The following is a 21,779-nucleotide window of genomic DNA, read 5'->3' as shown; positions in this document are numbered from 1 at the left end:
TAAAAATATTTCTTTAATCACTAGATTATTATACTCTGAGCAGCAGTGTGAGAAATACTGGTTTTCCCACAACTTCTGTAACTCCAGTGCTATCACGGTTTCCCAGAAGTGTATCTTAAAAGTTTTAAGTCTTGACTAACCTGGTGAGAGAAAAAGTTCAGAAATGATTTGTCTTTCTTTTCCTGCACATTTTTTTCTTGTTGATTTTTGGGAGCTCTTTGTATACCAAGGATGTAGTTTAAACAAGTAGTGTATCTTCTTTTACTATTATAGGTGAGATCGTCCAATACATTTTGCAGGCTTCCCCCCCCCCCCCCATTAGGGAAGTAAATTTAATTCTTTGCTGTTTTACTGGATTCTCTGGTTGAAATCGCTTTTTTTTAGTTAATTTGGGTTTTTCTAGTCATATCATCTGCAAATAACTTTGCCCTTTTTTCTCATTTCTCAGTCGAATCTCTTCTTTCTTGTTTAGTTGAATTGACCAGCACTTCCAGACAGTGTTAAATCTTCGGGGGAGTTGGGTGGACTGTGGACATTCCCCTCCACCTCCCTCTCTTTGATGGCAGAATTGCCAGTATTTGCTCATTAAATTCAATGCTCCTTGGCTTGAGATTTTGCAGTTAAATGAGGAAAATATCTATCTTTGCTAATTTTTTATTGAGACGTTGAGCAATGGATACTGAACAGTACAATGTACCATTTCACCCTATGATTGCGTTTCCTGATGCATTAATGTGGCTATTAACAAACTCCTATTGAACCATCTCTGCATCTTAGGCGTGAACCTTCTTAAGATCTACTTTTTTTTTCCTTCAAAGATTTTAAGTAATCTCTACACCCAAAGTGGGGCTTGAATTTACAACCCTGAGATTAAGAGTTGCATGCTTGGGGCGCCTGGGTGGCTCAGTCATTAAGCGTCTGCCTTGGGCTCAGGTCATGATCCCAGGGTCCTGGGATCGAGCCCCGCATCGGGGTCCCTGCTCCGCGGGAAGGCTGCTTCTCCCTCTCCCACTGCCCCTGCTTGTGTTCCCTCTGTCACTGTGTCTCTGTCAAATAAATAAATAAAATCTTAAAAAAAAAAAAGTTGCGTGCTCTACTGACTGAGCCAGCCAGGTGCCCCTCAAGATGTATTTTTTAAAAAGTTGCCATTAGAGCTTATAAAAAGCTTTACTTGGTGTTTTTACACCTATGTTGATGGGGGTCCATTAGGGCACTTCCATGCCTGTCCCCATAGTGCCCACTTACACTCCCCTGGGTCTGGGACAAACACCCTTGCGCACCTGTCACTTGCTGAGAGCAGAGCCCAGGACCAATGGTTCTCCTGGGACTCCCACTCTATAACCCCTTCCAGGGTCCCTACTCAGGAGGGAGTAGTGCCCCCCCCCCCCCCCGCTCTCATCTGAAATGATCAGGCTGTGACCTTGGCAGGGCAGAGTTTCCACAAACCCTCATGTGTTTGTTGAATGACTTGGTGAAGCCTCTAGTTTCCGGAGAGCTCAGGTTGTGGCTGGACTAAGTGCTATCTCTGAACTATCATCTTCAGTCTCAAGGAAGGCTCAGCCCTGATGCTCCCTCCTCCAGATATAGCCCCATTTCTCCCCCACCCTCCAGCCTCACCCCAACCGCACAGGGCTGAAGGCACCGTGTTTGGCTCTGCCTCTTCCAGCCTGGGGGCTTCTTGTGGCCTGGCCTTTCCCGGTATGGGGTGGGTACCAGGGGGGAACCGAAGGGGGAGTTCACTGGGTCACCACCCCTCCCAGACTGACCTTCCTCTCCTGCTCATGCACTTTCTGTGGCTCTCAGGAACCTCCAAAGACCCTCCCATATTGTTGCCCAGCCCAAAGGGCAGCCCTGGACATGGGTGGAGGGCAGACAGAGGGCAGACAGGGTGGGCCAAGACAGGTCTTTATTTGAGTTTGGGCATGATGCGGATGAAGAGGATCATGCTGATGAAGATGAAGCAGACGATGATAAGCATGGCCCAGAGCAGCCAGTTGACTGACTTCTGTGTGTGCTGCTCCAGCCGCTCGGATTCTGTCTTCAGCTTCTCCAGGTTCTGGTCAGCCATCTTGAGGGAGTGTGACAGGGTCTGTGGGTGAGGTAGGGAGAGTGTTAACCCGGCTGCGGCCAAGTGTGGCCTCTCCCCGCCACCTGGGGGCAAGTCTGCTCCTCTAGGTCTTTGCTGATACTGTCCCCTCTCTTGGGAGTTCCGTTTGTGCCTACTATCAAACTTCTATTGTCCAACAAAGCCCTGGCCACAATGCCCTTCTGCTGGGAAGCCTTCTCTGATGTCCCAGGGCAGAGGTTGGAAAGTTCCCACAGTCCTCACACCTGGTTGTCCTTCTTAATGACGCTCTGGGCGGCCAGTGTGTTGGTCTTGAGGCTCCGGGCCAGGCCTAGCATCTCCTCCGCGAGCTTCTCCTGGAGGTTCTGATGTCGCTGCAGGACGAGGTCCAGCTCGGCTGCCGACTGTTTCTCATCCCCTGGTCTGGGCCCTGTCACCCCGCTGACCTCATACATGGGTGGACAAGTGGGCATGAGATGGGGCCGGGGAGGGGAAGAAAGCAACATGTTCCCAAGGAACCCAGAGGTTATGGCTCCAGCCACTGCCCTGCTTGGGGCTCCGTTTCCCCTTTTTTACTTTGGCTTTTAGGAAGAGCATCCCCAGAAGTGGCTTCTGATCAGTGCTTTAGATGCTTGTGGAGGCCCTCGTGGTTTGGTGCTTCAGTGGCCCAAGGTTCGTTCAACCGCCCGCCCTCCTCACCCCCCAGGGCCACCCAAGGGCTGAAGACACTCACGTTCTCTTCCTCACATCCAGCTGGGGCTCTGGAAGCGAAAAAGCCAAGCAGGAAGGAAAGGATTGGTTTCCTGTTTTCCGGCTTCCTGATCATTGCCTATGATGTGTCTGCTATTCATAATGTCGTTGCCTATCTAGCTGGCTGCCCAGTGAGCTCCTGATCATGCTTCAAAGCCCTAACTCAAAAGCCCTCTCTTTTAAGAAGTTTTCCTCACCCCTATCTGGGCTCCCCAAGGCCCCACGTCCCTTCTGCTGGCCTAAACCTGGCCCCGTGGCCTGGGAGTTTCCAGCTTTATTTCCTCTGGGAGCCAGCTCCTCTGTCCTGGCACCCCCATCAGGCATAACTAGGTGACACCCCTGGGGCTATGCTTCCTGGGCTGTGGAACACCCTGGGGGAGCCAGGTAAAGGATATGAGGCAGCTCGACAGTTAAGCCTCAAGTCCTGTTTCATTCAGGGCGACTCACCTCCAGCAGAGTCCTGTGGGAAAAAGAGAGATGCATGAAGTCACCTATCTGTCCTGCCTCCCCCCCCCAAACTGTCCTTTCTGCTCTCAGAATCCCCCCCCACACACACTCATTCAGGGACCAGGGCAAGTCCTATGACCTCTGGGCCTCGGTTTCTTCGTTTTTCGAAGGGTTTACCTGATCCACATAAAATGTTCAAAAACACACTTGCCGTCCCATTTTACAGATGGAAAAACTTGTCCATTTGTGGCAAGATGAGACAACAGTCCTCTGTCTGTGGCAAACCATCTATCTGTCGCTCTGGGCCTTAACTAGGTAAGTACCATTTTTGCCTTGGACCAAACTCCTATACGTCTAGCAAAGTCCTGGCTCCGCCTTTCTGTTGGGAAGCCGACTGATGGCCCAGGTCAGAGGCTGTTGGGTCCCCTTGGGTCCCTGCACCCGCCAGCATTTGTTCTGGCCATACCCAGGCACGAAACTGTCCCTGACCAAAGGGTTCCCAAGGACCAGGGAGGAAGCCCTACCGTGCCTAGCAGCTCACTCCTCATTTCGCTGGTGTACCGAGCCCGCGACTGCAGATGCACCGTCTTGGTGGCAGGCACCCGCTCCCTGGCTGTGGTTGGTACACGGCCAGGGGCCAGAAACTGGTTGGCTAGGGCCTTCTCGGAGGCGGAGGTCTGCCGAAGAGGGAAAAGGGGTCACCAGAGGGGCAGGTCCTGGGCAGGTGAGCGTGATGAGGGCTGAGGAAGTAGAGCAGGCCGGCTCACCAGCTTCTCTGCCTGCAGCATCCCCTTCAGGAAATCGACCTTGCGGGAATATTCATTGATCACCTCGGAGGCTGGTTTGCTGGAAGGCGAGAAGAGGAAAAAGAAAACCTGCCCACTGTCCCCAGTTCCGGGAGGGGTCTCGGGAGGGGTCTCAGCAGGGGTCTGGAACCCAGGGATTCCCCAACAGGGACCGGCCCTGGCCCCCGACTCCCATCCCAGATTTGAAGCCCCTGTGGCCGCCTGCACTCACCTTGCCTGGGCTTTTAGGGCCTGCAGCATGTCCTCGAGGGCTCCCACATACTGGGGAGGAAAAGTGGGGGTGTAAGCCTGGTCTGCCACACCCTCCCACTCCTCCCTGTCCTGCTCAAAGTGGGGGTGGGGGTGAGGGCTGGGGGCGGCAGGGCCACTAAGGGGGCGGGGCCAAGACGGGGGCTGGGCCGAAAGGGGAGGAGCCACGTGTCAGGGAGGCGCGGCTAGCTGACCTATAGGGAATGGGGCGGGAGCTACAGGTGGACGTGGCGGAGCCGGCCGGAAGGGGCGTGGTCAGGGCGGCCGTGGGGACTGGGGCGTAGGGCCCGGTGGCCGCTAGCTGCGGGGGCCGCCGTCCGGGCGTCGGGCTCTGCTTGACAGTAAAGATTTCCTTCACCTTCTCCAGACGCCACTCGTCCGGGTCCCGCTTCTCCGCTGCCATCGCCTCGCAGCGGCACAGCAACCGCACCAGGTTCAGCTCCAGCCTCGACGCTGCCATCACCCTTCGGCGGTACGCTGCCCCTTCCGCCGGCGCCATCTTGGAGAAGGGCGGAAGTGCTCTCATTTGGGCTTCTTCCGGGCGCGTCCACCACTCGTTCGCGGTTGCGTCTTTGGGGCGGAACTAATGTATTGTTTCAAGGAGAGGCACTTTCCTGTCTGTGTTTACTCAGGGCTAAATCGCGTTTTCCCTTCTCAAGCGTCTTAACCCTTCCGGAAGGGTTAAAAGGACCGGTCCTTCGATGTCAGTCCCATGTGCAGTACGTCCTCTGCTTATTCCTTATCTCCTGCTCAAAATTCCGCCCCCACGCCCACTTCTGTTTGGGTTCTTCCCACGCTGAGCTCTTCCGTATGCAGGCAGCCTTCCCCGGTTCTTCCCAGGGTACGGGCCTGGGACTAAGGTATCCAAGGCTTAGGGGCCCACCGAAGTTTGTGGTTATGAGCTTCCGGGTCTGATTCTGACTCCACCCCCCGCAGTGGCCTTGAGGAAGTTTAACTTTACGGGCCTGGTTCCTCCTTTGGAAAAGGGGTGGTGTGACAAAGCCTGCCGGGGGGGGGGGGGGGATTTTAGCTGGCGGGGGGGGGGGGGGGGGGGGCAGGGTCACCCCTAACGCCCAGACTCCCATGGAGAGAGCCCCAGTCAAGGCCCATCCTGCGACCTCCCCCCACCCCTAGGCCTGCGGAGGACAGGGTTAAGGATTGGAGCTTCAGAGGGACTGGAGCCTGGCTTGCGGCACTCATCCATCTTCCCACCCCTCACGTCACCTGTGTCCCGGTCACACGTGGGCCTGGTGTCCTCGCAAAATACTATGTAGGAGACTAAACCCAGGGTGGATGAAGGGGGCCACTGGAGGCAGATGCGGCAGGCTCTGAATCCCAGCCCTACCCCATCCCAAACGTGTGGCCTCAGACAAGCCTCCCAACTCCCTCATGTGCCGTCTGGACTAGGGTTCTTCACTGCTCCCCCCACCCCGGCCCCATGGGCCCCGCCTGCCAGCAGGTTCCCACAGCTGCCCATCTGGTTGCAGCCTGGGAGCTGGGCTGAGAGAGGATAGTGGGGGCGGTGGTGGCTTCCGGTTCCGTTGGGCCCACCAGGGACTGATCCTCTCAGAGGGAGACGGCCTTGTAGCTGATATTTAAGCCCTCCCCGGGGAGAGGCTGGGTGCTAAAACAGGGCAATGGAAGGCAGCTTCCAGGACAACAGGCTCTTAGGCAACCCCCCCCCCATTTCCAGATCAATAAACAAGCACCTCCAGCAAGTGCACCACTCTAGTGTGAGGAGCACATGTGAAATTCCAACAACAATTGGCTGGAGGATCAGGGCGGGTCCTCCCAGACAAGGGGCACAGCCCCTTGCTCTGCACCCCTCTTGGCTGAGGCCACAGGGTGGACCCCCACCTGCTAGCCCCCTGCTCCTCCAATGAACTCCAAACCCAGCGTGAGCAGGAACTGCAAGCAAACACCTTTCAGGCACTTTTTATTTTGCACGGCTTGTGGGGCACCTGGGGCACCTCCCATCCCAGACCTGTGGCCGTGTGTCTGAGGAGTGAGCCAAGCCTGAGAGAGGGGTAGCCCAACTCCGGAGATCCCCAAGCTGTCACTGTCGACCAGCAGGAATGTCCAACCCCAGGCCTTGCCCTCCCTGCCTGTGAGTGGTCCTGAGTCTCGGCTCCTGTTGGCCACACGGAGCGGGCAGTATGCTGAGGGTGGCCTCCTCTGGCCTCCCGAGTCTGGGGCATGGCGGACAGAAGAGTGATGGCCACATTCAAGTCTCCCTGGGATGTGAGGTCTGTGGTGCTGCAGGTGGAGGCTGCTGACCACCTTGTGCCCTGACTCCAGCCACCAGCCTTGATTCCCAGAGAGGCTCCAACATTCCTTCAGATGCAGGCCAACTGGGCCAGAGTATGCGTCCGAGACACACCTGGGGCAGTCGGGGGCCCCAAGGGTCCAAATCCCGTGTGCAAGGCCCCAGTCCTCAGACTGTGGGCCCCAGGCCGTGCTCATTGTGGGTCTGAGCCCCTGACATGCGGTGGCCGTGCAGGCTTTGCTCTGAAGACTCAAGTCCGGGTTATAAGGGAGATGCAGGGCGTTAATATAAAAGTTTGTACATACACGTATAAAAAACAATTTGGTCTCTCGTTAAGGCTGTTACAGTTTAAAGTTATGTAAACCACGCACAAAGAAACAGTTACCATATAAAACAAGAAGGGAGGTGGGAGATGCCAGATGCCAGGCCGCCCACCATGATTTGGTGCTCTGGGTGGGCGCATCTACGTGGTGTGGGGGCTCAGCAAGGGCGGCCGGGCCTTGGCTGGCCTCTCCCTGCTTGGACTCTGCACTTGGGGCTGGTGCCCACCTCACATTGTCTTGGAGCTTTTCATTCGGGATCCTTCTCAGCCAAAGGCTGGCTCTGCAGCTCAGTGCCCAGCTCTGGCACGGGCTGGTCCTCAGACTCGCGGGGACTCGGCACTGCGGCCCTCAGCCATTGGCCTGGCCCGAGGTGGGGGGCAGGCAGTAGGTTGGGGGGTCGGAGTACCTCCGCTTGGCCCCCGGAGGCCGGCCGCCCTCGTCCAGGGGCTCCTGCGTGCCCTGCACGGGCAGGTGAGCACTGGGTGTGACATACACAGAGTGTACCTGGTCCGGGCGGCGGGCAGGTGGCTCTCGGCGCCTCACTGGGGCAGCGGCCTCCAGGGCACCCGGTGCCCGGCCGGGGAGGTGGGAGGGCAGGCCGGGCGGGAGCTTGATGTTGGCTGTGGGCATGATGGGGGTCCGCCGGGGGGTCTTCACTCTGACCGTCACGAAGGACGACGGCCTTCGTCGTGGAGGGGCGGCTGCCACGGGGAGGGGGCTCAGGGCGGGCGCGCCGGGGCTGGGGAGAACAGGCGCGGGGGGCCCTTTTGAGAGACAGACGGCAGGGTTACTGCAGCTTCGGGGCCAGTAGACGGACCCTTGCCCCAGGGCCTGCCGGTGGTGGAGGACATGGGAAGGAGAAAAGCAGACGCTGCCTTAATACTGACCTTCTGAGGCCCCCCGCCCGGCCCGCTCTTCCAACAGGCTCTCAGTGCTGGCCGACGTTTCTGAGTCCAGGTTTTCCTCGTCGGAGCCCCGAGGGTCCAGCTCCGGCAGCCGGTAGGTGATGTCCTCCCTGGGGGCGGGGGGAGGGGGTTGTGGTGTCCAAGGCTGTTCCCAAGGTAAAAGACCACCCAACAAGAGTGCCAGGCCAGCAGGGTGCAGAACAGGCCTTCCTGGTCCTGGATGGGAGTCCCTGCCCTCAGCACCCCCAGCACCCATCCCCGAATCACACCTGGCCCAGAGACACTCCGGGGAGGATGGTGTCAGGCTGCTGAGGGAAGCCATCCACCTGGCCCTATACTGAGCTAGTGGCAGGCTCCTGCCTCAGGGCCTTTGCAAGTGTTGGTCCCTCTGCCCGAGTGCTCTACCCTGTTCCTAAGACGAGGGAGGCCAAGTGGCCCAGATCACACCTGTCCTCCTGGTATAATTTTTTAATTTTTATTTATTTATTTATTTATTTATTTTTTTGGTATAATTTTTTTAAAAAAATTTATTTGACAGAGAGACCACAGGCAGAGGGAGCGGCAGGCTCCCCACAGAGCAGAGAGCCCCATGCGGGACTCGGGCCCAGGACCCTGGGATCATGCCCTGAGCCAAAGGCAGCCGCTTAACCGACTGAGCCACCCAGTCGCCCCCTGTCCTGGCATAATGTTAGTGGCATCCCTACACACTCACGTCTTGACCGGGTGACAGATTAATTGGTCACACTAGCTAAAACCAACTTGAAGACCAAGTTTGGGCATTACCCCTCTGCTGCCCCTTCTTTCCCTGTGGACCACCATGGCTCCTGGGGGCCGAGCGGGTGCTTAAACAGAGCCCTAGGCTGCCTTTGAGGATAGCAGCCCCCCAGGAGGTAGGTAGCGGACGACGGGAATGGGCCCAGCCTGTCAGCCTCCTCTAACAGCCGGGTCTGCTACGCGGAGGGGCCTGGGGCTAGGGGCCGGATGGCAGAGCCGAGGGCAGAAAGGGGACAGAGACACTTGCTTCTCCTCCTTGATGGACTGGATCCGCTCAATGAGGATCTCCTTCTCACGGTCCTCGTCGCCGCTGGGGACTTCCTCTTCTGGAAGCACCCCCAGCTCCTCCGGGCCACTGGCACTGCTCGCCCGGGCCTTGGGGCTCTTGTTCTACGACAGAGAAGCGGCAGGTGTGGCTGGCCCCTGGGGGGGGGGGGGCTCGTGCTCCCGGGAGGGGAGAGGGTGCTGTGAACAGCTCGGGGAGATCAGGTTAGTTCTGATGTGGAAGGGTGGGCTTAGTGAGGCTGCTCCAGGGATCATGTGGGGACCGAGTGGCTGGTGCTTGGCTGATTAGTCATCCTCAGTGCAGGTGGTCAGCAGGCAGTGGGCCTCCCCCAGCATGCACTTCCAGAAGGGTTAGGACATGCTCAGTCTATCCTATGAGACCACGGGCACAAGGGGAACCCAGCATGCACTGCACCGGAGACATGCAGGGCGGCCCGCGGAACGTGTACATACCAGGACCCCCTCATAGGGAGCTGAAAACCCCAGTTTGAGAGGCCATGGCTGGGGAAGAGACGAACAGAGGGTGACCACACAGGGGCCATGACCACCACACGGGCACAAGTCACGGGCACCGAGCCACATCGGACTGCGGGGGCAAGGACAGCGTCCTCCCGTGGGAGCCCAGGACCTGCCCCCCTCAGTCCCCACCCTCACTGTGGGGCCACTTCTGCGGTAGGGACTTTTCCCTGTAGAAGCGGCAGAAGGATGACCTGAACCATCACCGAGTGGATGACAGGTCCCATGCTGCCCTTCGAGGGGCAGTCGGCATGAGGCTGAGTGAGGAAGGTGGTCACTTAGCCAACGTGGGGGAACTGGCCCTCAACCACGCGCCCTTGGCTTGTGGCCAAGGGCGTGCAAGGGCCCCCACCGCCCCCAAGCCCTGCCCACCGGCCATTGCCACCCCGCCTGCTCACAGTGTTTTGTCGCAGGAGGGAGAGCCTGCGGAAGGCAATGCTCTCCGCAGCTTCCAGCTGGTTGATCTCCTCCATCTTCACCTTGTACTTCCTCATCTGTTCCTTGATGAGCATCTCCACGCAGCTGTGGAGAAGGTGACCCAGTGACTGCCCGCAGGATGGCCAGCATCAGGGCCTGGCGTCCAGAGGGCACTGGCCGGAGACTGGGGCCCGGGGGCCGAGATAAGAGAGCCCGGGACCAGGCAGGGCCACAGACGCAGCTGTGGGCTGTGGCTCCCATCTCTGTGGCAGCGTGCTGTGTGACCTCGTGAGGCTCACTCCACCTTTCTGAGCCTGAGGCCCCGTCTCCACAAGCCTCCCGGTTTGAAGGAGGAAGCACAGCACCGTGGACCGAAGTGAGCCAGCCCGTCAACAGTCCCCCTGCAGGGCGGGGACTGCCCCGCCGCACACGGAAGCCTAGGGGCCCACAGGAGCACCGTGAGTAGTTAAGTGTGGGGGGCAGGCCCCTCAGCCCCGACAGAGAGGCAGTCACAACTCAGGGTTTTCCATCATCACAACCACATAAGAAAAAAGGCAGCAAAGAAAGTGCCGGAAGAGGCTGGAAGAAAATCTGTCAACACCACGTGGCTACGCGGGTGCGTCAGAGCCACACAAGAAACCACCTAGGGTGACAGGTTCTTATTTTTACAGCTTGAAGCCTAAACAGTGCCTCTTAGTCCCTGACGTCTGACGACTTCCGAGCTCATTTGAAGAACCCTGAAAACTTCTGAAGGTGGCGCAGGGGGCAGAAGAGACCCCCAGACAGCTGCTGCTTTCCTGACATTTTTTGCTGCTACCAGAGACCAAGGACGTCAGGATGCTGGGCGCCCCCCGTCTGCCCCTCGCCTTGCAAGTGGAGAGAGCTTTCTCCTCTCCTCTGCGTTCTTCAGCCTCAAAAGCACTTGGCAGGGATGCCCTAGCTGCTGGAGGAGACGTAATGCGGGGGGGGCGGGGCGGGGGCTGGCGCCCAGCACTTACGTGGTGACCTTGAGGACGTCCTTCATGCTGGTCAGCGGGTCCGAGTTGTCGGGGCAGCGCAGAAGGCAGGGTGCGAAGATGATGGCCAGGGCGCTGGGAGACATGCGGTTCACGTCCTCAAGCAGGGCCACCCTGTGTGGGGAGCGGCAGTTAGGGCGGCCGGGGAGACCCCGGATCCGAGGCCCGAGCCCTGCGGTTGCTTCGGGGAAGGGGCCTGGAGGTGGGACAGGGGCGGAGCCACCAGAGAAGGCCGGCCCGGGGCACACCACGGAGGGGCTCTTGATGGGGACCCCCCCCCAACCAACAGAAAGCAGGCGGCAGGCACTTGCTTGACAAGGTGGAAGATGAGCCGCTCCAGAGAGTTGTGGTTGGCCTCAGGCAGGTGCTCCAGGACGGCGTATATGGCGCCCAGCTGCTCCTGCTTCTCTGGCAGCTCTGGGGGGGCCCAGGGCATCAGCTCCCTGTAGGCCTGGCCCTGACACGTCCCCGGGGGTGGGGGGGGGCGGGGCTGGGACGGGTGTGTGGCAAGGTGCAGGGCCGTGGAGGGGTGCACCCGCGCCAGGCCAGCCACTCGGAGCCCTGGTTCCTCCGCCGTGCCTCCCCGCCCAGCCGCCGTGAGCACGCGTGGTGCCAGCCCCGACCGTGGCCACCCGCCTGCCCTCGCTGCGGCTGCAGTGGGACTCACCCACGGCTCGGAGGAAGTCGCCGTACTGGGCGAAGGTCATGAGGGGCTCAGGCAGCTCTCGAAGCCACTGCTTGAGCACACCGGTGATGGCATGGATGGGGAAGTTCTCCAGCTTGACGGCTGCGGGGTCTGCGGGCAGGCCGGGCGGGGGCTGGTGAGCGCAGGCAGGACCCTCCCCCCCACGTGCCCACCCGCCCCCGACACCCACCTGTCTGCAGTGCCTGTCGCAGCTCCCGTGTGCGGTTGGCAGCGCCTGACTTGCGGTAGAGACCCTCGGTGTACAGGCCGTGCATCTCCACGTGTTCCAGAAGCTTCTCCAGCACGATGGGCACGGAGGCCTTGTCACTGGTCAGGCTGTCCACGCACACGCCAAAGTGGCCTGGCTCGGCGCCTGGCTCGCTCTGCAACACCAGAGGTGGGGTTCAGGCCTCTCGTGTGGGCTCCCTCCCTCCCTGCCGGCAGCTGGGGGCGCCCGGCTGGGGAGGTGGGCTTGCTGGCCGCTGGGCTCCCTCAGGCCGGACAGCAGCCACAGCTCCCTCGGGGGAGTTGGTCCTGCTCCTGCTGCAGCCCCAGCACTTGGGACCCGGCCTCCCTTGTGCAGAGCTGGAGGCTTCCCTCCGCTTAGAGGGAGGAGCACGGCTGGGGGCTCTGAGATGCACACATAAGCCCGGCCCTGCCTCGGGGGACCTCAAGGGGCTCTGACAGAACCGGGGGGTGCTCTTCTCTGGACCAGCCCCTCCTGTCGGCTCCCTCCTCCTACCTGACACCCAACCTTGGCCTTGCACCAAGCACACCCTCTCCTCCCCATGGCTTGGGATGGCCTCCCCCAGGTCTTCTGGAAAGTTCCGGGCCCCGGGGGGTGCTCACCTTGCTCCCACATGTGTAGGAACAGTAGGTCTGAATCTTGTGTACACATTTCTTGTGGCAGGTCATCTTGCACACTAGGAGGTCATGGGGGGGGTCACAGATGGTGCATCAAGGGCCCCAGGTTCCCACCAACCGGCTTCTATTTTTTTTTTTTTAAGATTTTATTTATTTATTTGTCAGAGAGAGAGAGCGAGAGCAGGAACACAAGTAGGGGGAGTGGGAGAGGGAGAAGCAGGCTTCCTGCCGAGCAGGGAGCCCGATGCGGGGCTCGATCCCAGGTCCCTGGGACCATGACCTGAGCCGAAGACAGACACTTAACGACTGAGCCACCCAGGCGTCCCTCCACCAACTGGCTTCTAAACGTGAGACATACGAATTTCTACCCCAATTCCCAGGCAAGGAAGCCATGTGGGCAGATGTTCACAGCTGGTGACTGTCAGTGGCCTCAGAGCCTGGCCGATGGGACAGTAGCAGGGGTTTGGGGGGCCATGCTTGAGAGAGAAAGCTAGCTGAGACCAAAAAGGAGGGGACATCCAGTGTCCTTGTCTCAGGGCGGTGACAAGTGCCCGAGTATTTGCGATGGACACTTGGGGGATACACAGGGACCGAAGAGACAGCACACCCTGGGCAGAAGAGAGACAGGCCCGGCCGATCGTGGCAGGAACACACAAGTGCCAGAGACCTGACTGACCGCACCCAGGCCCAGACCCTCCTGCCCACTGGGTGGGCCCGGGCTGCGTCTGTGTCCCAGGGTTCCTCTGGGGCAGACTGGCCTTGCCTGCCACATGGGGGAGGGACTCCGAGGGTCTAGGGAGGTGTTGGCAGATCAGGCAGCAGGAACAGGGTGCACGTAGGCTGGGAGGGAGGACATGGGGTAACCTGCTGGGGTGGGCGTGTGGAGGGCAGGTGGCAGAGCTGGGTGGGGTTGAGAATCGGCATCTGCCCCAGGGTGGCAGTGGGAAGACTGAGTGGGTGAGGCACGGCCAGGGCAGTGTTCCAGAAAGATCCACCCCGTGGCTCGAGTGGAGGCCCTGGTGCACACTGAGAGGTTGGGGACGTGGTGGGGGAGAAGGGGGTGTCGTGGAGCATCAGGGGGCATGGTGCGAGGGCCAGGAGCACTCACCGCTGCAGAGCAGGGCCTTGTCCATGAGCCAGATGTAGGAGAGGCACTGCTCACACGACTGCGGGATGCTCACCTGGTAGCTGACGAACACGTGCCCATTGTGCTGCTGGACCTGGGGGGCCGCGGGGGAGGGCGCTGAGCAGTCAGGGCAGACCCCCGCCCCCCCACGCTCTCACCGCGAGGCTGCCCAGCCTGAACGCGGCCTGTGGCACCTCAGGGCCGAGGTTCACGTTCACGAGCAGGGCTCCCTAGGGCTGGGCGGGAAAACACGCTCCCACACGCGCGTGCGCACAAATACTCACAGCGCGATCCTGCTTCCGCTTCTTCTTCTGAGCTTTGCTCTGCTGTGAGGGAGCACACGGGGGAAGTGTGTGAGGACCCTGGGAGCACCTCCACCTCCCGCTGCCACCTCCCCCCCCCCCCCACTGGTGGTCCCTGAAGCGGCACCACCAACCTTGGGCGGCTCGAAGTCGTTCTTGGTGTGCCCGCGGGTGAACTCGTCGAGCAGCGACTGGAAAAGGTTGAGGACCAGGTTGGTGTCCTTTTCCCCTCGCTCGGCCGCCAGGTTGTTCACGACAATCTGGTAGTTCTCCATCAGGTCCTTGTAGCCGACGTGGATCTTCCCGTTCTGCGGGGATGCAGGCGTGACCCTCGTGGGACAGACAGATGGGGGGGGCGCCCTGGAGAGGGCACGGGGGGGACCCCCAGGGGCCCTCCCCGGGGCTGGGGACTGCACGTACAGGGACAGAGTACATGGTTTTGAGGTTGCTCCTGAACTTTTCGGTGGCTTCGATGAATAAGCTCTCGATGGGAGTCTTCTGAGAACGTAGGTCGTTTATCTGGAGAAGGAGAGAGAGATGGCCTGACTCGGGAGTTACCTCCGAGGCTTGGCATCTGACCGCTTGCTGCTCTGGTCTGTCAGGTCCTTCCCTGGCTCCTCTGCGATCCCAGGGGGGGGAAAAAAAATCCAGGCCCCCTGGCTAATCCTGGTCTGTCCAATCCCTTCAGCCCAGGTTTAAACTAAACACCCAACATTTGGGGCTGGGTCACACTAGGGGTGTTGAACAGCACCCCCGGCCCCCACCCACCAGTTGCCAGTAGCACTCCCCAGTCATGACAACCAAAAATGTCTGCAGATGTAGCCAACGGTCCCCTGGGACACAATCATCCCTGGGGCCCCTCCTGCCACTACACACAGGCGCTTAACCCTGAGCCATGCCCCAAATGCATGCCATAGTGACCGATTCACCTCTGCTGTATACACGACGTGCTCAGTCGGCATCTGCCCTGAGACCCAGTGCGTTTTGTGAAAGTGTATTCTAAACAAAATGAGTTCATGGTCAGGGCTGAGCCACAGCGAGTCACCCAGTGGGATGCAGGTGTGGCCAGCGCCCACCTGACTCCAGGCACTTCCGTTTCCCCCAGTGTGAGAGTAAGTGGGGCAATCAACCCCAGGGGGGCTGGGAGCCAACACACACAGTGTCTTCAAGCAGCAGATTCTGAACTTCCTGGGCAGGTACTGCCGGATCCAATGCATCCGCCTGGTGCCCAAGCTGCACGCACTAGGTGCCGGAGAGGACGCTGGCCCAGACCACAACCCCTTGCCCGAGACCCTCCGGACAGGAGTGCCCCAGAATCAGGCAGTGCAGATGTGACACTGTTGCACAAGTTCTGGGCCGGCCCTGTAATCAGACCCACTGCCTTTTTTTTTTTTTTTTTTTTTAAGTAAGCTGTATGCCCAACAAAGGGCTTGAACTCATGGCCCTGAGATCAAGAGTCACCTGCTCTACCGACGGGCCAGCCAGGCGCCCCAAGACCCACCGCCTTCTCACACGAAATGTAAATATCCACGGTAAGCAACATGCATGTATCCTACAAATGTTCTCCCGTGAGTCCAGGTGGAATTTTGCGGTGAAGTCTGGGAATAAAGCGTCTGGTTTCTGGAACGTTCTGTGTTGGAACCGTGCCCCTGGACATTCTGTTCCTGGCACACTAAGGGCTGTACCGTGGCAGCTCTGGAGCGCCGGGTGGTGACAACCCTTCTGGGGAGGCCCCGGTCTGACCCTGTGTGTCCCCGCCAACCCCGTAGTTGCCCCTTGAGGACGACCCACCTTGTTGAGCAGGAACTCATCCAGGTACTTGAGCTCATTGGCATTGGTGATCTTGCGGAACACTGATTCTCGCCACTTCTCCGACACTGTGATTTTGCCAATCTTGAGGTTTCGGTTCTTCTTCCCTTTGCCTCCTGGCTCCTTGGCGTGCTTCTCGCCTGCTGGGTGGCGGTGCTGGTGGCTGGAGGAGGCTGGAGGGAGAAGGAGCAGCTGGTGAGGTGGGTTCCGGGGGAGGCAGGGTCCCACACGCAGAGAACCAGGACCCTGCCCTGTTGCAAGCTGGGGTCTGCAGTCAGAAAGCACCCTGGGGTTGGGCGGCGGTATCCGGGACCAGCCCTGAAGCCCTGGGCCCCGTACACATCCCCGGGGACCCTGGCAGCTCTGCCCTCCATCCCTGAGGCTGCCAGCGACCAACCTTCTAGATTCTTTTTGGTGGTGGCAGCTTCCAGCATGGTGAGCCCTGGCGCTGTGTTCTCCGTTTCCTCTACCCCCTCCAGGCTGGATTTTTTATCCTTATTCTTATGCAAGAAAAGTCTTTTAAAAGTGGATCTGCAGGAGAAAGTAAGGGGTTTCATTTAAGCCTCAGGAAGCGACAATGGAAACAAGGCTGAAGGAAAGGTTATCTTACTATAAAGAGAAAAATCACCCTTTGCTTGGTTATCCACAGAAAGAGATGCTACTAAAAATGAAATTGATTTGTGGGAACTGACAGGGGAGTCAGGTGAAAAAACAAGACGCAGAGCAGACATCACAGCATGACCCCATTTTCGTGTGAAAAAAAAAGAAAAGAAATAAAACTACCCTCTGCCCCCGTGTGTCTATGCGCCTGAGTTTTAGGAAAGAAAATCAGAGGGAACGAATGCCCCATTGGGCTCCGAATGGTGGGCCCCCCAAATGATGTGTCTGTGTGCTCATGCTCAGGACCTGTGAGGGTGATCTTATTTGGGAAAAGGGTCTTTGCAGATGTGACTAAGTACTATGCGTCATGCTCTGAATGAATGTCTCCCCTCAAATTTGAATGCTGAAGTCGTACCCTCCGTGGGATGGCATTAGGGGGGTGATTAGGTCACGAGGGGGGAGCCCCCTTGCCCTTCCTGCTACGTGGCACCCCAGGGAAAGACACCATCCGTGAACCAGGAAGTGGCTCCCACCACATACTGCATCTGCTGGTGCCTTGACCTTGAACTTCCAGCCCCCAGAAGATATGTCTAGAGTTTAAGCCACTTAGTCTGTGGTGGTTTTGTTACAGCAGCCTCAAGATGAGGTCATCTTGGATTACCCAGGTGGGCCTTACATCCAGGGACCAGCATCCTTATGAGAGAGAAAGAGAGAACACAGAGGAAAGAGGAAGGTCATGTGAAGATGCAGGTGGGGACGAGGGTGATGCAGCCACAAGCCGAGGCTGCCTGGAGCCCCCAGGAACCGGAAGAGGCAAGGAGTGCCCTTCCCTAGAGCCTTCCGCCGGGGGGGGGGGGGGGGGGGCACCCTGCCAACACTCTGATTTCGGACTCCTGGCCGCCAGGACCGTGAGAAGTGAATTCCAGTTGTTGGAAGCCCCCTGCTTTGAGTGCTCTGTTTTGGGGGTTGGGGTGTCCCCGCGGCGGCGAGCACTCTGCAAGCCTGGTCTGGACCTTCCTCAGCCTCCTGTCCCTGCGTTCGGATGAAAGCCCCCCTGTCCCATGGCTCATCCTCTCCGCTCTGCGATGGAACCATCTGGAGCACTTCTGAAGGGGTTTTCTGGAGCCAGAGCTATTGGCCCAGTTTCTTCTATCCACGGACCCGGGAGGGGTCCCGGAGGTAGGGGGAGCCGGGAGCTGGTTCTGATGCCATAAAAAGTCAAATGGAAACCGTCTACCTGTGGACCCAGAGGAGGTGACCCAGATTGGCTCTAGGCTGCAGTGGGAATGACACCGGCACGCAGCCCCACCGGCGCGTGAGGTCACAAACTGGGCGCCGTGAGGGACTGCTCATCCTAGACTGGGTAAACACCTGCCCGACTGTGCTTCGTAAATGCCATCAGTCTAGGAGACCAGACTGCCCTGAGACGGGGGGCCCCTGGCAGGGCCCCTGGGCATCCTCTGGTGGTGACCTGAGCCACCTCCCAAGCTCACACTTACTTAGAGTCGGCCTGGTGGCCTGGGGACAGCCCAGAATCTGAGCCGACAGATGTGTCACCTGACTTCTTCTTCTGAACGGCCAGCTTCTTGGTGCTGGGCTCCCCGTCCACGGTTTCTATAGAAGGCTGCAAGGGAACAGGGCTGGGTAAGCAAAGGCAGGCAGGACTCACTGGAGGGAAAGCTGCATTTTGGGCAGAGCTGGGGCAGCCAGGGTGGGAGCTGCAGCCTGAAGCTTTACCTGCATCTTGGTCTGGGATGGGGACGGGAGGAGCTTGGAGACGTCGCTCGTGGACAAGGAAATGCGTCTCTCCCTGTGAGATCACAGAAACGTGGCTTTTATTTACAAGGGCGAGTTAGGAGACCTTTTTGGTTGTCCTGACTTGGGTGGAAGGGGCTCGGGCATCTGGTGGGCGGAGAGCAGGGATGGTGCTCCACACTCCACAGTGCATGGGTCAGCCCACCCCAGAGAACGAGCCGGCCGCAGGTGTTGGCGTGCCAGGCCAAGAAAGCCCGGCCTGGTAGAAGGCCTGCACCTTCTTCCAGCTCTTCGTCCCTCTGGCCAAGCAGGCCTCTGGGAGGAGGGGCTGGGGACTCGGGGTCACCGGTGTGGAGCTAACTAAGGGTCAGGCAGAGTGGGTCAAGAGCTGGGCCCCTTCTTCAGTTCCTGGGTGAAGGTAATCACCCCTATTCTCTGATGAGGACACGGAGACCCAGGCAGACTGGGAAGTGGGATGTTGCCCCGAGAGGCTGCCTCCCACAAAGCCAGGGGATTTCTGTGTGAACACAGCTCATTATGGGGCAGGAAGAGGACTCAGGATCCCAGCTGGCCCCAGGCTCCGTAGCTCCTGGCAGATGCCAAATCTTCACGTTCCCCTGCCCCTCCTTCCCTCGGGGCTCCCACACACCTGGCCTTGGCTCTCGGGCAGGTACAGAGCCACTCACACGTTTTTGGGACACGTGGCACTGCCCAGGGCCCGCTGCCAGGCCTCCACCCAACCCAGCCTGGCAGCCATGGTGTTCCGACAAGGGAGGACCCGGGGCTTACTCTGTGGGTGTGAGAGCGGCCCCCACGGCCCTGTGCCGCTCGCTGAGGTCCAGGGACTGGCTCAGCATGGCGCTCGAATTGGCGGCCATCAGCTTCCTGCCCCGCCACAGCTCCACGGCGCTGGCCAGCCGCTCAGAGTCTGGGTCCCGGTACCGCTGGATCTGGGTGGAGCCCCCCGGGCTCTCAGACCTGTCCTGTGCCCTCGGGTCACCCCCCAGCTTGCTCTTGTCCTTGGGAGTCTCGGGGGTGGTGCTGGGGGTGGGCACATTGACTCTACTGTCCAAGGCTAGGCTGGTTGGCCGTTCCACGTGGCCAGGCGGTGGCTCCCTGCCCTGCAGGGTTTCTCCAGAGAGCTGGCTGGCCGGCGCCCCCTGCAGTGGCTCCTCGGGCTGCTTCTTAGAAGCATTCTCTGTCTCTGTCCCCGCATTTGAAGGGGTTTCCTCTTCTCTGGTCTCCTTTCTGTCTTCGGGGAGGCTCTCCTCTTGCTCTAGCACAGTCCTTCCAGAAGATTCTCTGAGGGCCATCTCTTCCTTACAGGGCTGTATGTGTTTGTTTTGGAGCTTCACGTGCTCCAGCCCTCTCTGCCGCCGTGACTCACGCTTCTCCCGGCTGCTGGGCACTTTCTCGTGACTTTCAGCTGCATTTTTCTGGGGTGGGAGAGCCTTCTCTGGGCTGGGGACCTCCTTCTCTGGTTGGGAGCTCTCTGCCAGGGGCTCCTCACTTGGCCACCCTTCGGGTTCCAACACCGAATGCTCCCTGTCCTCTGATGGTTCTGGGTCCTGCCTGGGCACCTGCTCCTGCTCAGCCGCCTGGCCTGGCCCGCCCTCTGCCGTTTCCGCCCTCAGGGCCTGCTGGACTTCCTTCTCCTCTCCAGCCTTCTGCTTCTCTGCGACCATCCGGCTGAAGCTGGTGTGAGAAGAGTAAAGGGGCTGGGTTCAGAACAAAAGTGCGTGCCATCTCCAGAATCCACCCAGGGCATCAGGGACTCCCGTGCCACCCACAGGCTGGCGGCCAGGCTTTGCCCCTGCCAAGTGGGGTAACCCTGGCCCTCAGAGATGCTTCTGGAAAGGCAGAAACGCCTCAGCTAGGAAAGGGAGATAGAGGAGGTGGCCCCTTATTGTCATGGCCACCTCTGCCCTGGGTCTCCCTGTTGTGAGAGGGATCTGTCAAAAAACCCCTGAATTCCCGTGGGGTCCCTGGCTGGGTGGATGTTTGAGCTTCACATATAAGCATGGGCTGAGGGGAACCCACCATGGGCTGGTCTTCACAACCTGAACCCTCCACCTCTGAAGCCAGGTGTTTCATCAATGGGCCCAGGGTAGGTGGGTACAGTGAGGGGGTCCCTGGCAGAGACCAAGTCCCGCCAACAGTGACCTCAGTTTTCGTCTACAGGTGTTGCCCACCAGCCCTGGAGCATCTCTCTGGGGCTGCGTGTGCCCAGACAGCCAGATTTTTGACAGCCCCTCCCAGCTTCCCTGCATCTAAATGATGTCCTGGGGGCTCCCCTGGCCAGGAGGTATCTCAGGCAGCTCTCGGGTGAGTGGGATGTTAGGGGCTGGGCCGGGGTGGTGGGGGGGCGGTTGGGGGGGGGATGGGAGGTGGGGCCTTGCTCTGCTCACCTCTTACGCTGAAGGTGACCCCGGCAGAGGCTCTGCAGGCGGATGATGCTCTGTCTACGGCGCCGGTAGGCCACCCGTTGCCGGTAGCCCCTCCACGCGGCCTGGAGGTACACAGCAGCCTGTGTCCTCTCCAGGGCCCGTCGGACGCAGTAGGACCGCCAGCAGGCCTGGGTGTGGAGTGAGTGTTCAGGGCCTGAGCATGTGTGACCCCCGCTGCCCCCGTCCCTGGCCCTGCAGGGTCCCCGTGGTACCTGGATGGTGATGGCTGCCTGCCTCATCTGCAGAAAGTGCCGGCGTTCCAGCACCATCCGGAACCAGCTCTGCAGGAGCAGGATCTTCCGCACGACCTCCCGGTGCAGCGTCTCCTGAAGGGCTTGGCGCTCTGTCTCCTTCAGGAAAACCTGGTGGGGCAGGGGCACAGGAGGGGTCAGCACAGCCCCCAGAATCCCTGTGCCCTGTAAGTGTGTGAGACAGAGCTGGTATGCTGACTGACCCGACCAAGAGGAATTTTTTTTTTAATATATTGAGAGAATTCTTGTAACGTGAAGTTAACCATCGTTAACACAAACAAATCAGGGGCATTTGGTACGTTCACAACATTGTGCAAACATCACTACCATCGAGCTCCAGAACATTTCCATCACCCTGAAGAGAGACCCCATCCCCGTGAGCAGTCACTCCCCGTTTCCTCTCTCCCTCCGGCCCCTGGTAATAACCTGTGATCTGCTTTCTATGGATTTGCCTGTTCTGGAAGCCTCATACACACGGGATCACACACTATGCAGGCTTTTGTGTCCGGCTTCTCTCACTCATCATGTCTTCAAGGTTCATCCATGTCATAGCGTGTAGCAGGGCCACAGAGTAATTCATCGTACGAATGGCCCACAGTTCTGGAATCCATTCATCAGCTGATGGACCGCATGGGCTCCTTCTACCTATTGTTGACTAGTGCCGCTATGGACGTGCGCATATAAGGATCTGTTTAAACACCTCGTTTCCAGTTCTTTTGGGTCCATACCCAGGAACAGAATTGCTGGGTCATGTGGTAACTAGAGGATTAGCTTATTGGAGAACAGTGAAGGGACTTTTCACATCAGATGAAGCCCTAACGGGAGCTGCCCTTAGCCCGTGCTGGACGAGGACAGCGGCTGGTGCCCTGACAGTAAGAAGCAACCAGCACGTACCTAGAGCTGGCAGACGGTGTCTGAAAGGAACACCAGGGAAAGAAGCCTTCTGCCAGACACTAAAAGCTAGCAACTGGCTCCTGGACACCCCGCAGGAACCCTAGGCCATGTGTGAGGAAGCAGGAAATGGGAGTCCCGCCCCTTAGATGCACCCCTTTGCCTTCTGGGAAGAAAGAATGTGCTGGGCCCCAAGAAAGACACTTCCTCAGCCGAGCCCCTTGTCTCTC

At 59.1% G+C, this 21,779-nt stretch overlaps 2 protein-coding genes across 12 annotated transcripts in view; both read right to left on the bottom strand.

Moving 5' to 3' along the window:
* Positions 1-1,889: 1,889 nt before the first annotated feature.
* On the bottom strand, positions 1,890-5,184 carry USE1 (unconventional SNARE in the ER 1). Its single transcript, XM_025884658.2, has 8 exons — positions 4,676-5,184; positions 4,280-4,329; positions 4,030-4,108; positions 3,787-3,939; positions 3,263-3,275; positions 2,799-2,826; positions 2,332-2,506; positions 1,890-2,089 (listed from the first exon to the last, which is right to left on the bottom strand). Exons 1-8 carry the CDS (start codon positions 4,841-4,843, stop codon positions 1,907-1,909), a joined length of 849 nt encoding a protein of 282 aa, XP_025740443.1. The 5' UTR covers positions 4,844-5,184; the 3' UTR covers positions 1,890-1,906.
* Positions 5,185-6,236: 1,052 nt separating this feature from the next.
* Positions 6,237-21,779, bottom strand: part of MYO9B (myosin IXB) — an 86,987-nt gene continuing 71,444 nt past the window's right edge. For 7 of the 11 annotated variants that reach the window (XM_073900949.1, XM_073900955.1, XM_073900953.1 and 4 more), the window contains 21 exons: positions 20,620-20,769; positions 20,369-20,535; positions 18,750-19,655; positions 17,943-18,015; positions 17,705-17,829; positions 16,003-16,136; positions 15,588-15,778; positions 14,217-14,315; positions 13,931-14,104; positions 13,779-13,820; positions 13,477-13,588; positions 12,354-12,427; positions 11,695-11,887; positions 11,487-11,615; positions 11,131-11,236; positions 10,802-10,933; positions 9,785-9,908; positions 9,324-9,371; positions 8,829-8,975; positions 7,794-7,917; positions 6,237-7,670 (listed from right to left, as the gene is read on the bottom strand). In XM_073900949.1, the coding sequence (XP_073757050.1) occupies positions 7,255-7,670; positions 7,794-7,917; positions 8,829-8,975; positions 9,324-9,371; positions 9,785-9,908; positions 10,802-10,933; positions 11,131-11,236; positions 11,487-11,615; positions 11,695-11,887; positions 12,354-12,427; positions 13,477-13,588; positions 13,779-13,820; positions 13,931-14,104; positions 14,217-14,315; positions 15,588-15,778; positions 16,003-16,136; positions 17,705-17,829; positions 17,943-18,015; positions 18,750-19,655; positions 20,369-20,535; positions 20,620-20,769 (3,666 nt within the window). In that variant the 3' untranslated portion in view covers positions 6,237-7,254. Of the gene's footprint in view, positions 7,671-7,793; positions 7,918-8,828; positions 8,976-9,323; positions 9,372-9,784; positions 9,909-10,801; positions 10,934-11,130; positions 11,277-11,486; positions 11,616-11,694; positions 11,888-12,353; positions 12,428-13,476; positions 13,589-13,778; positions 13,821-13,930; positions 14,105-14,216; positions 14,316-15,587; positions 15,779-16,002; positions 16,137-17,704; positions 17,830-17,942; positions 18,016-18,749; positions 19,656-20,368; positions 20,536-20,619; positions 20,770-21,779 lie in introns of those variants that run through there. The other 4 variants (XM_073900951.1, XM_073900958.1, XM_073900952.1 and 1 more) reach the window with 4 other exon arrangements.

This window comes from Callorhinus ursinus, unplaced genomic scaffold (genome assembly GCF_003265705.2).
Source record: "Callorhinus ursinus isolate GAN/ISIS: 27379988/994484 unplaced genomic scaffold, GSC_fseal_2.0 scaffold15, whole genome shotgun sequence".
Taxonomy (NCBI): domain Eukaryota; kingdom Metazoa; phylum Chordata; class Mammalia; order Carnivora; family Otariidae; genus Callorhinus; species Callorhinus ursinus.
This window is presented reverse-complemented; position numbering and strand designations above follow the sequence as displayed.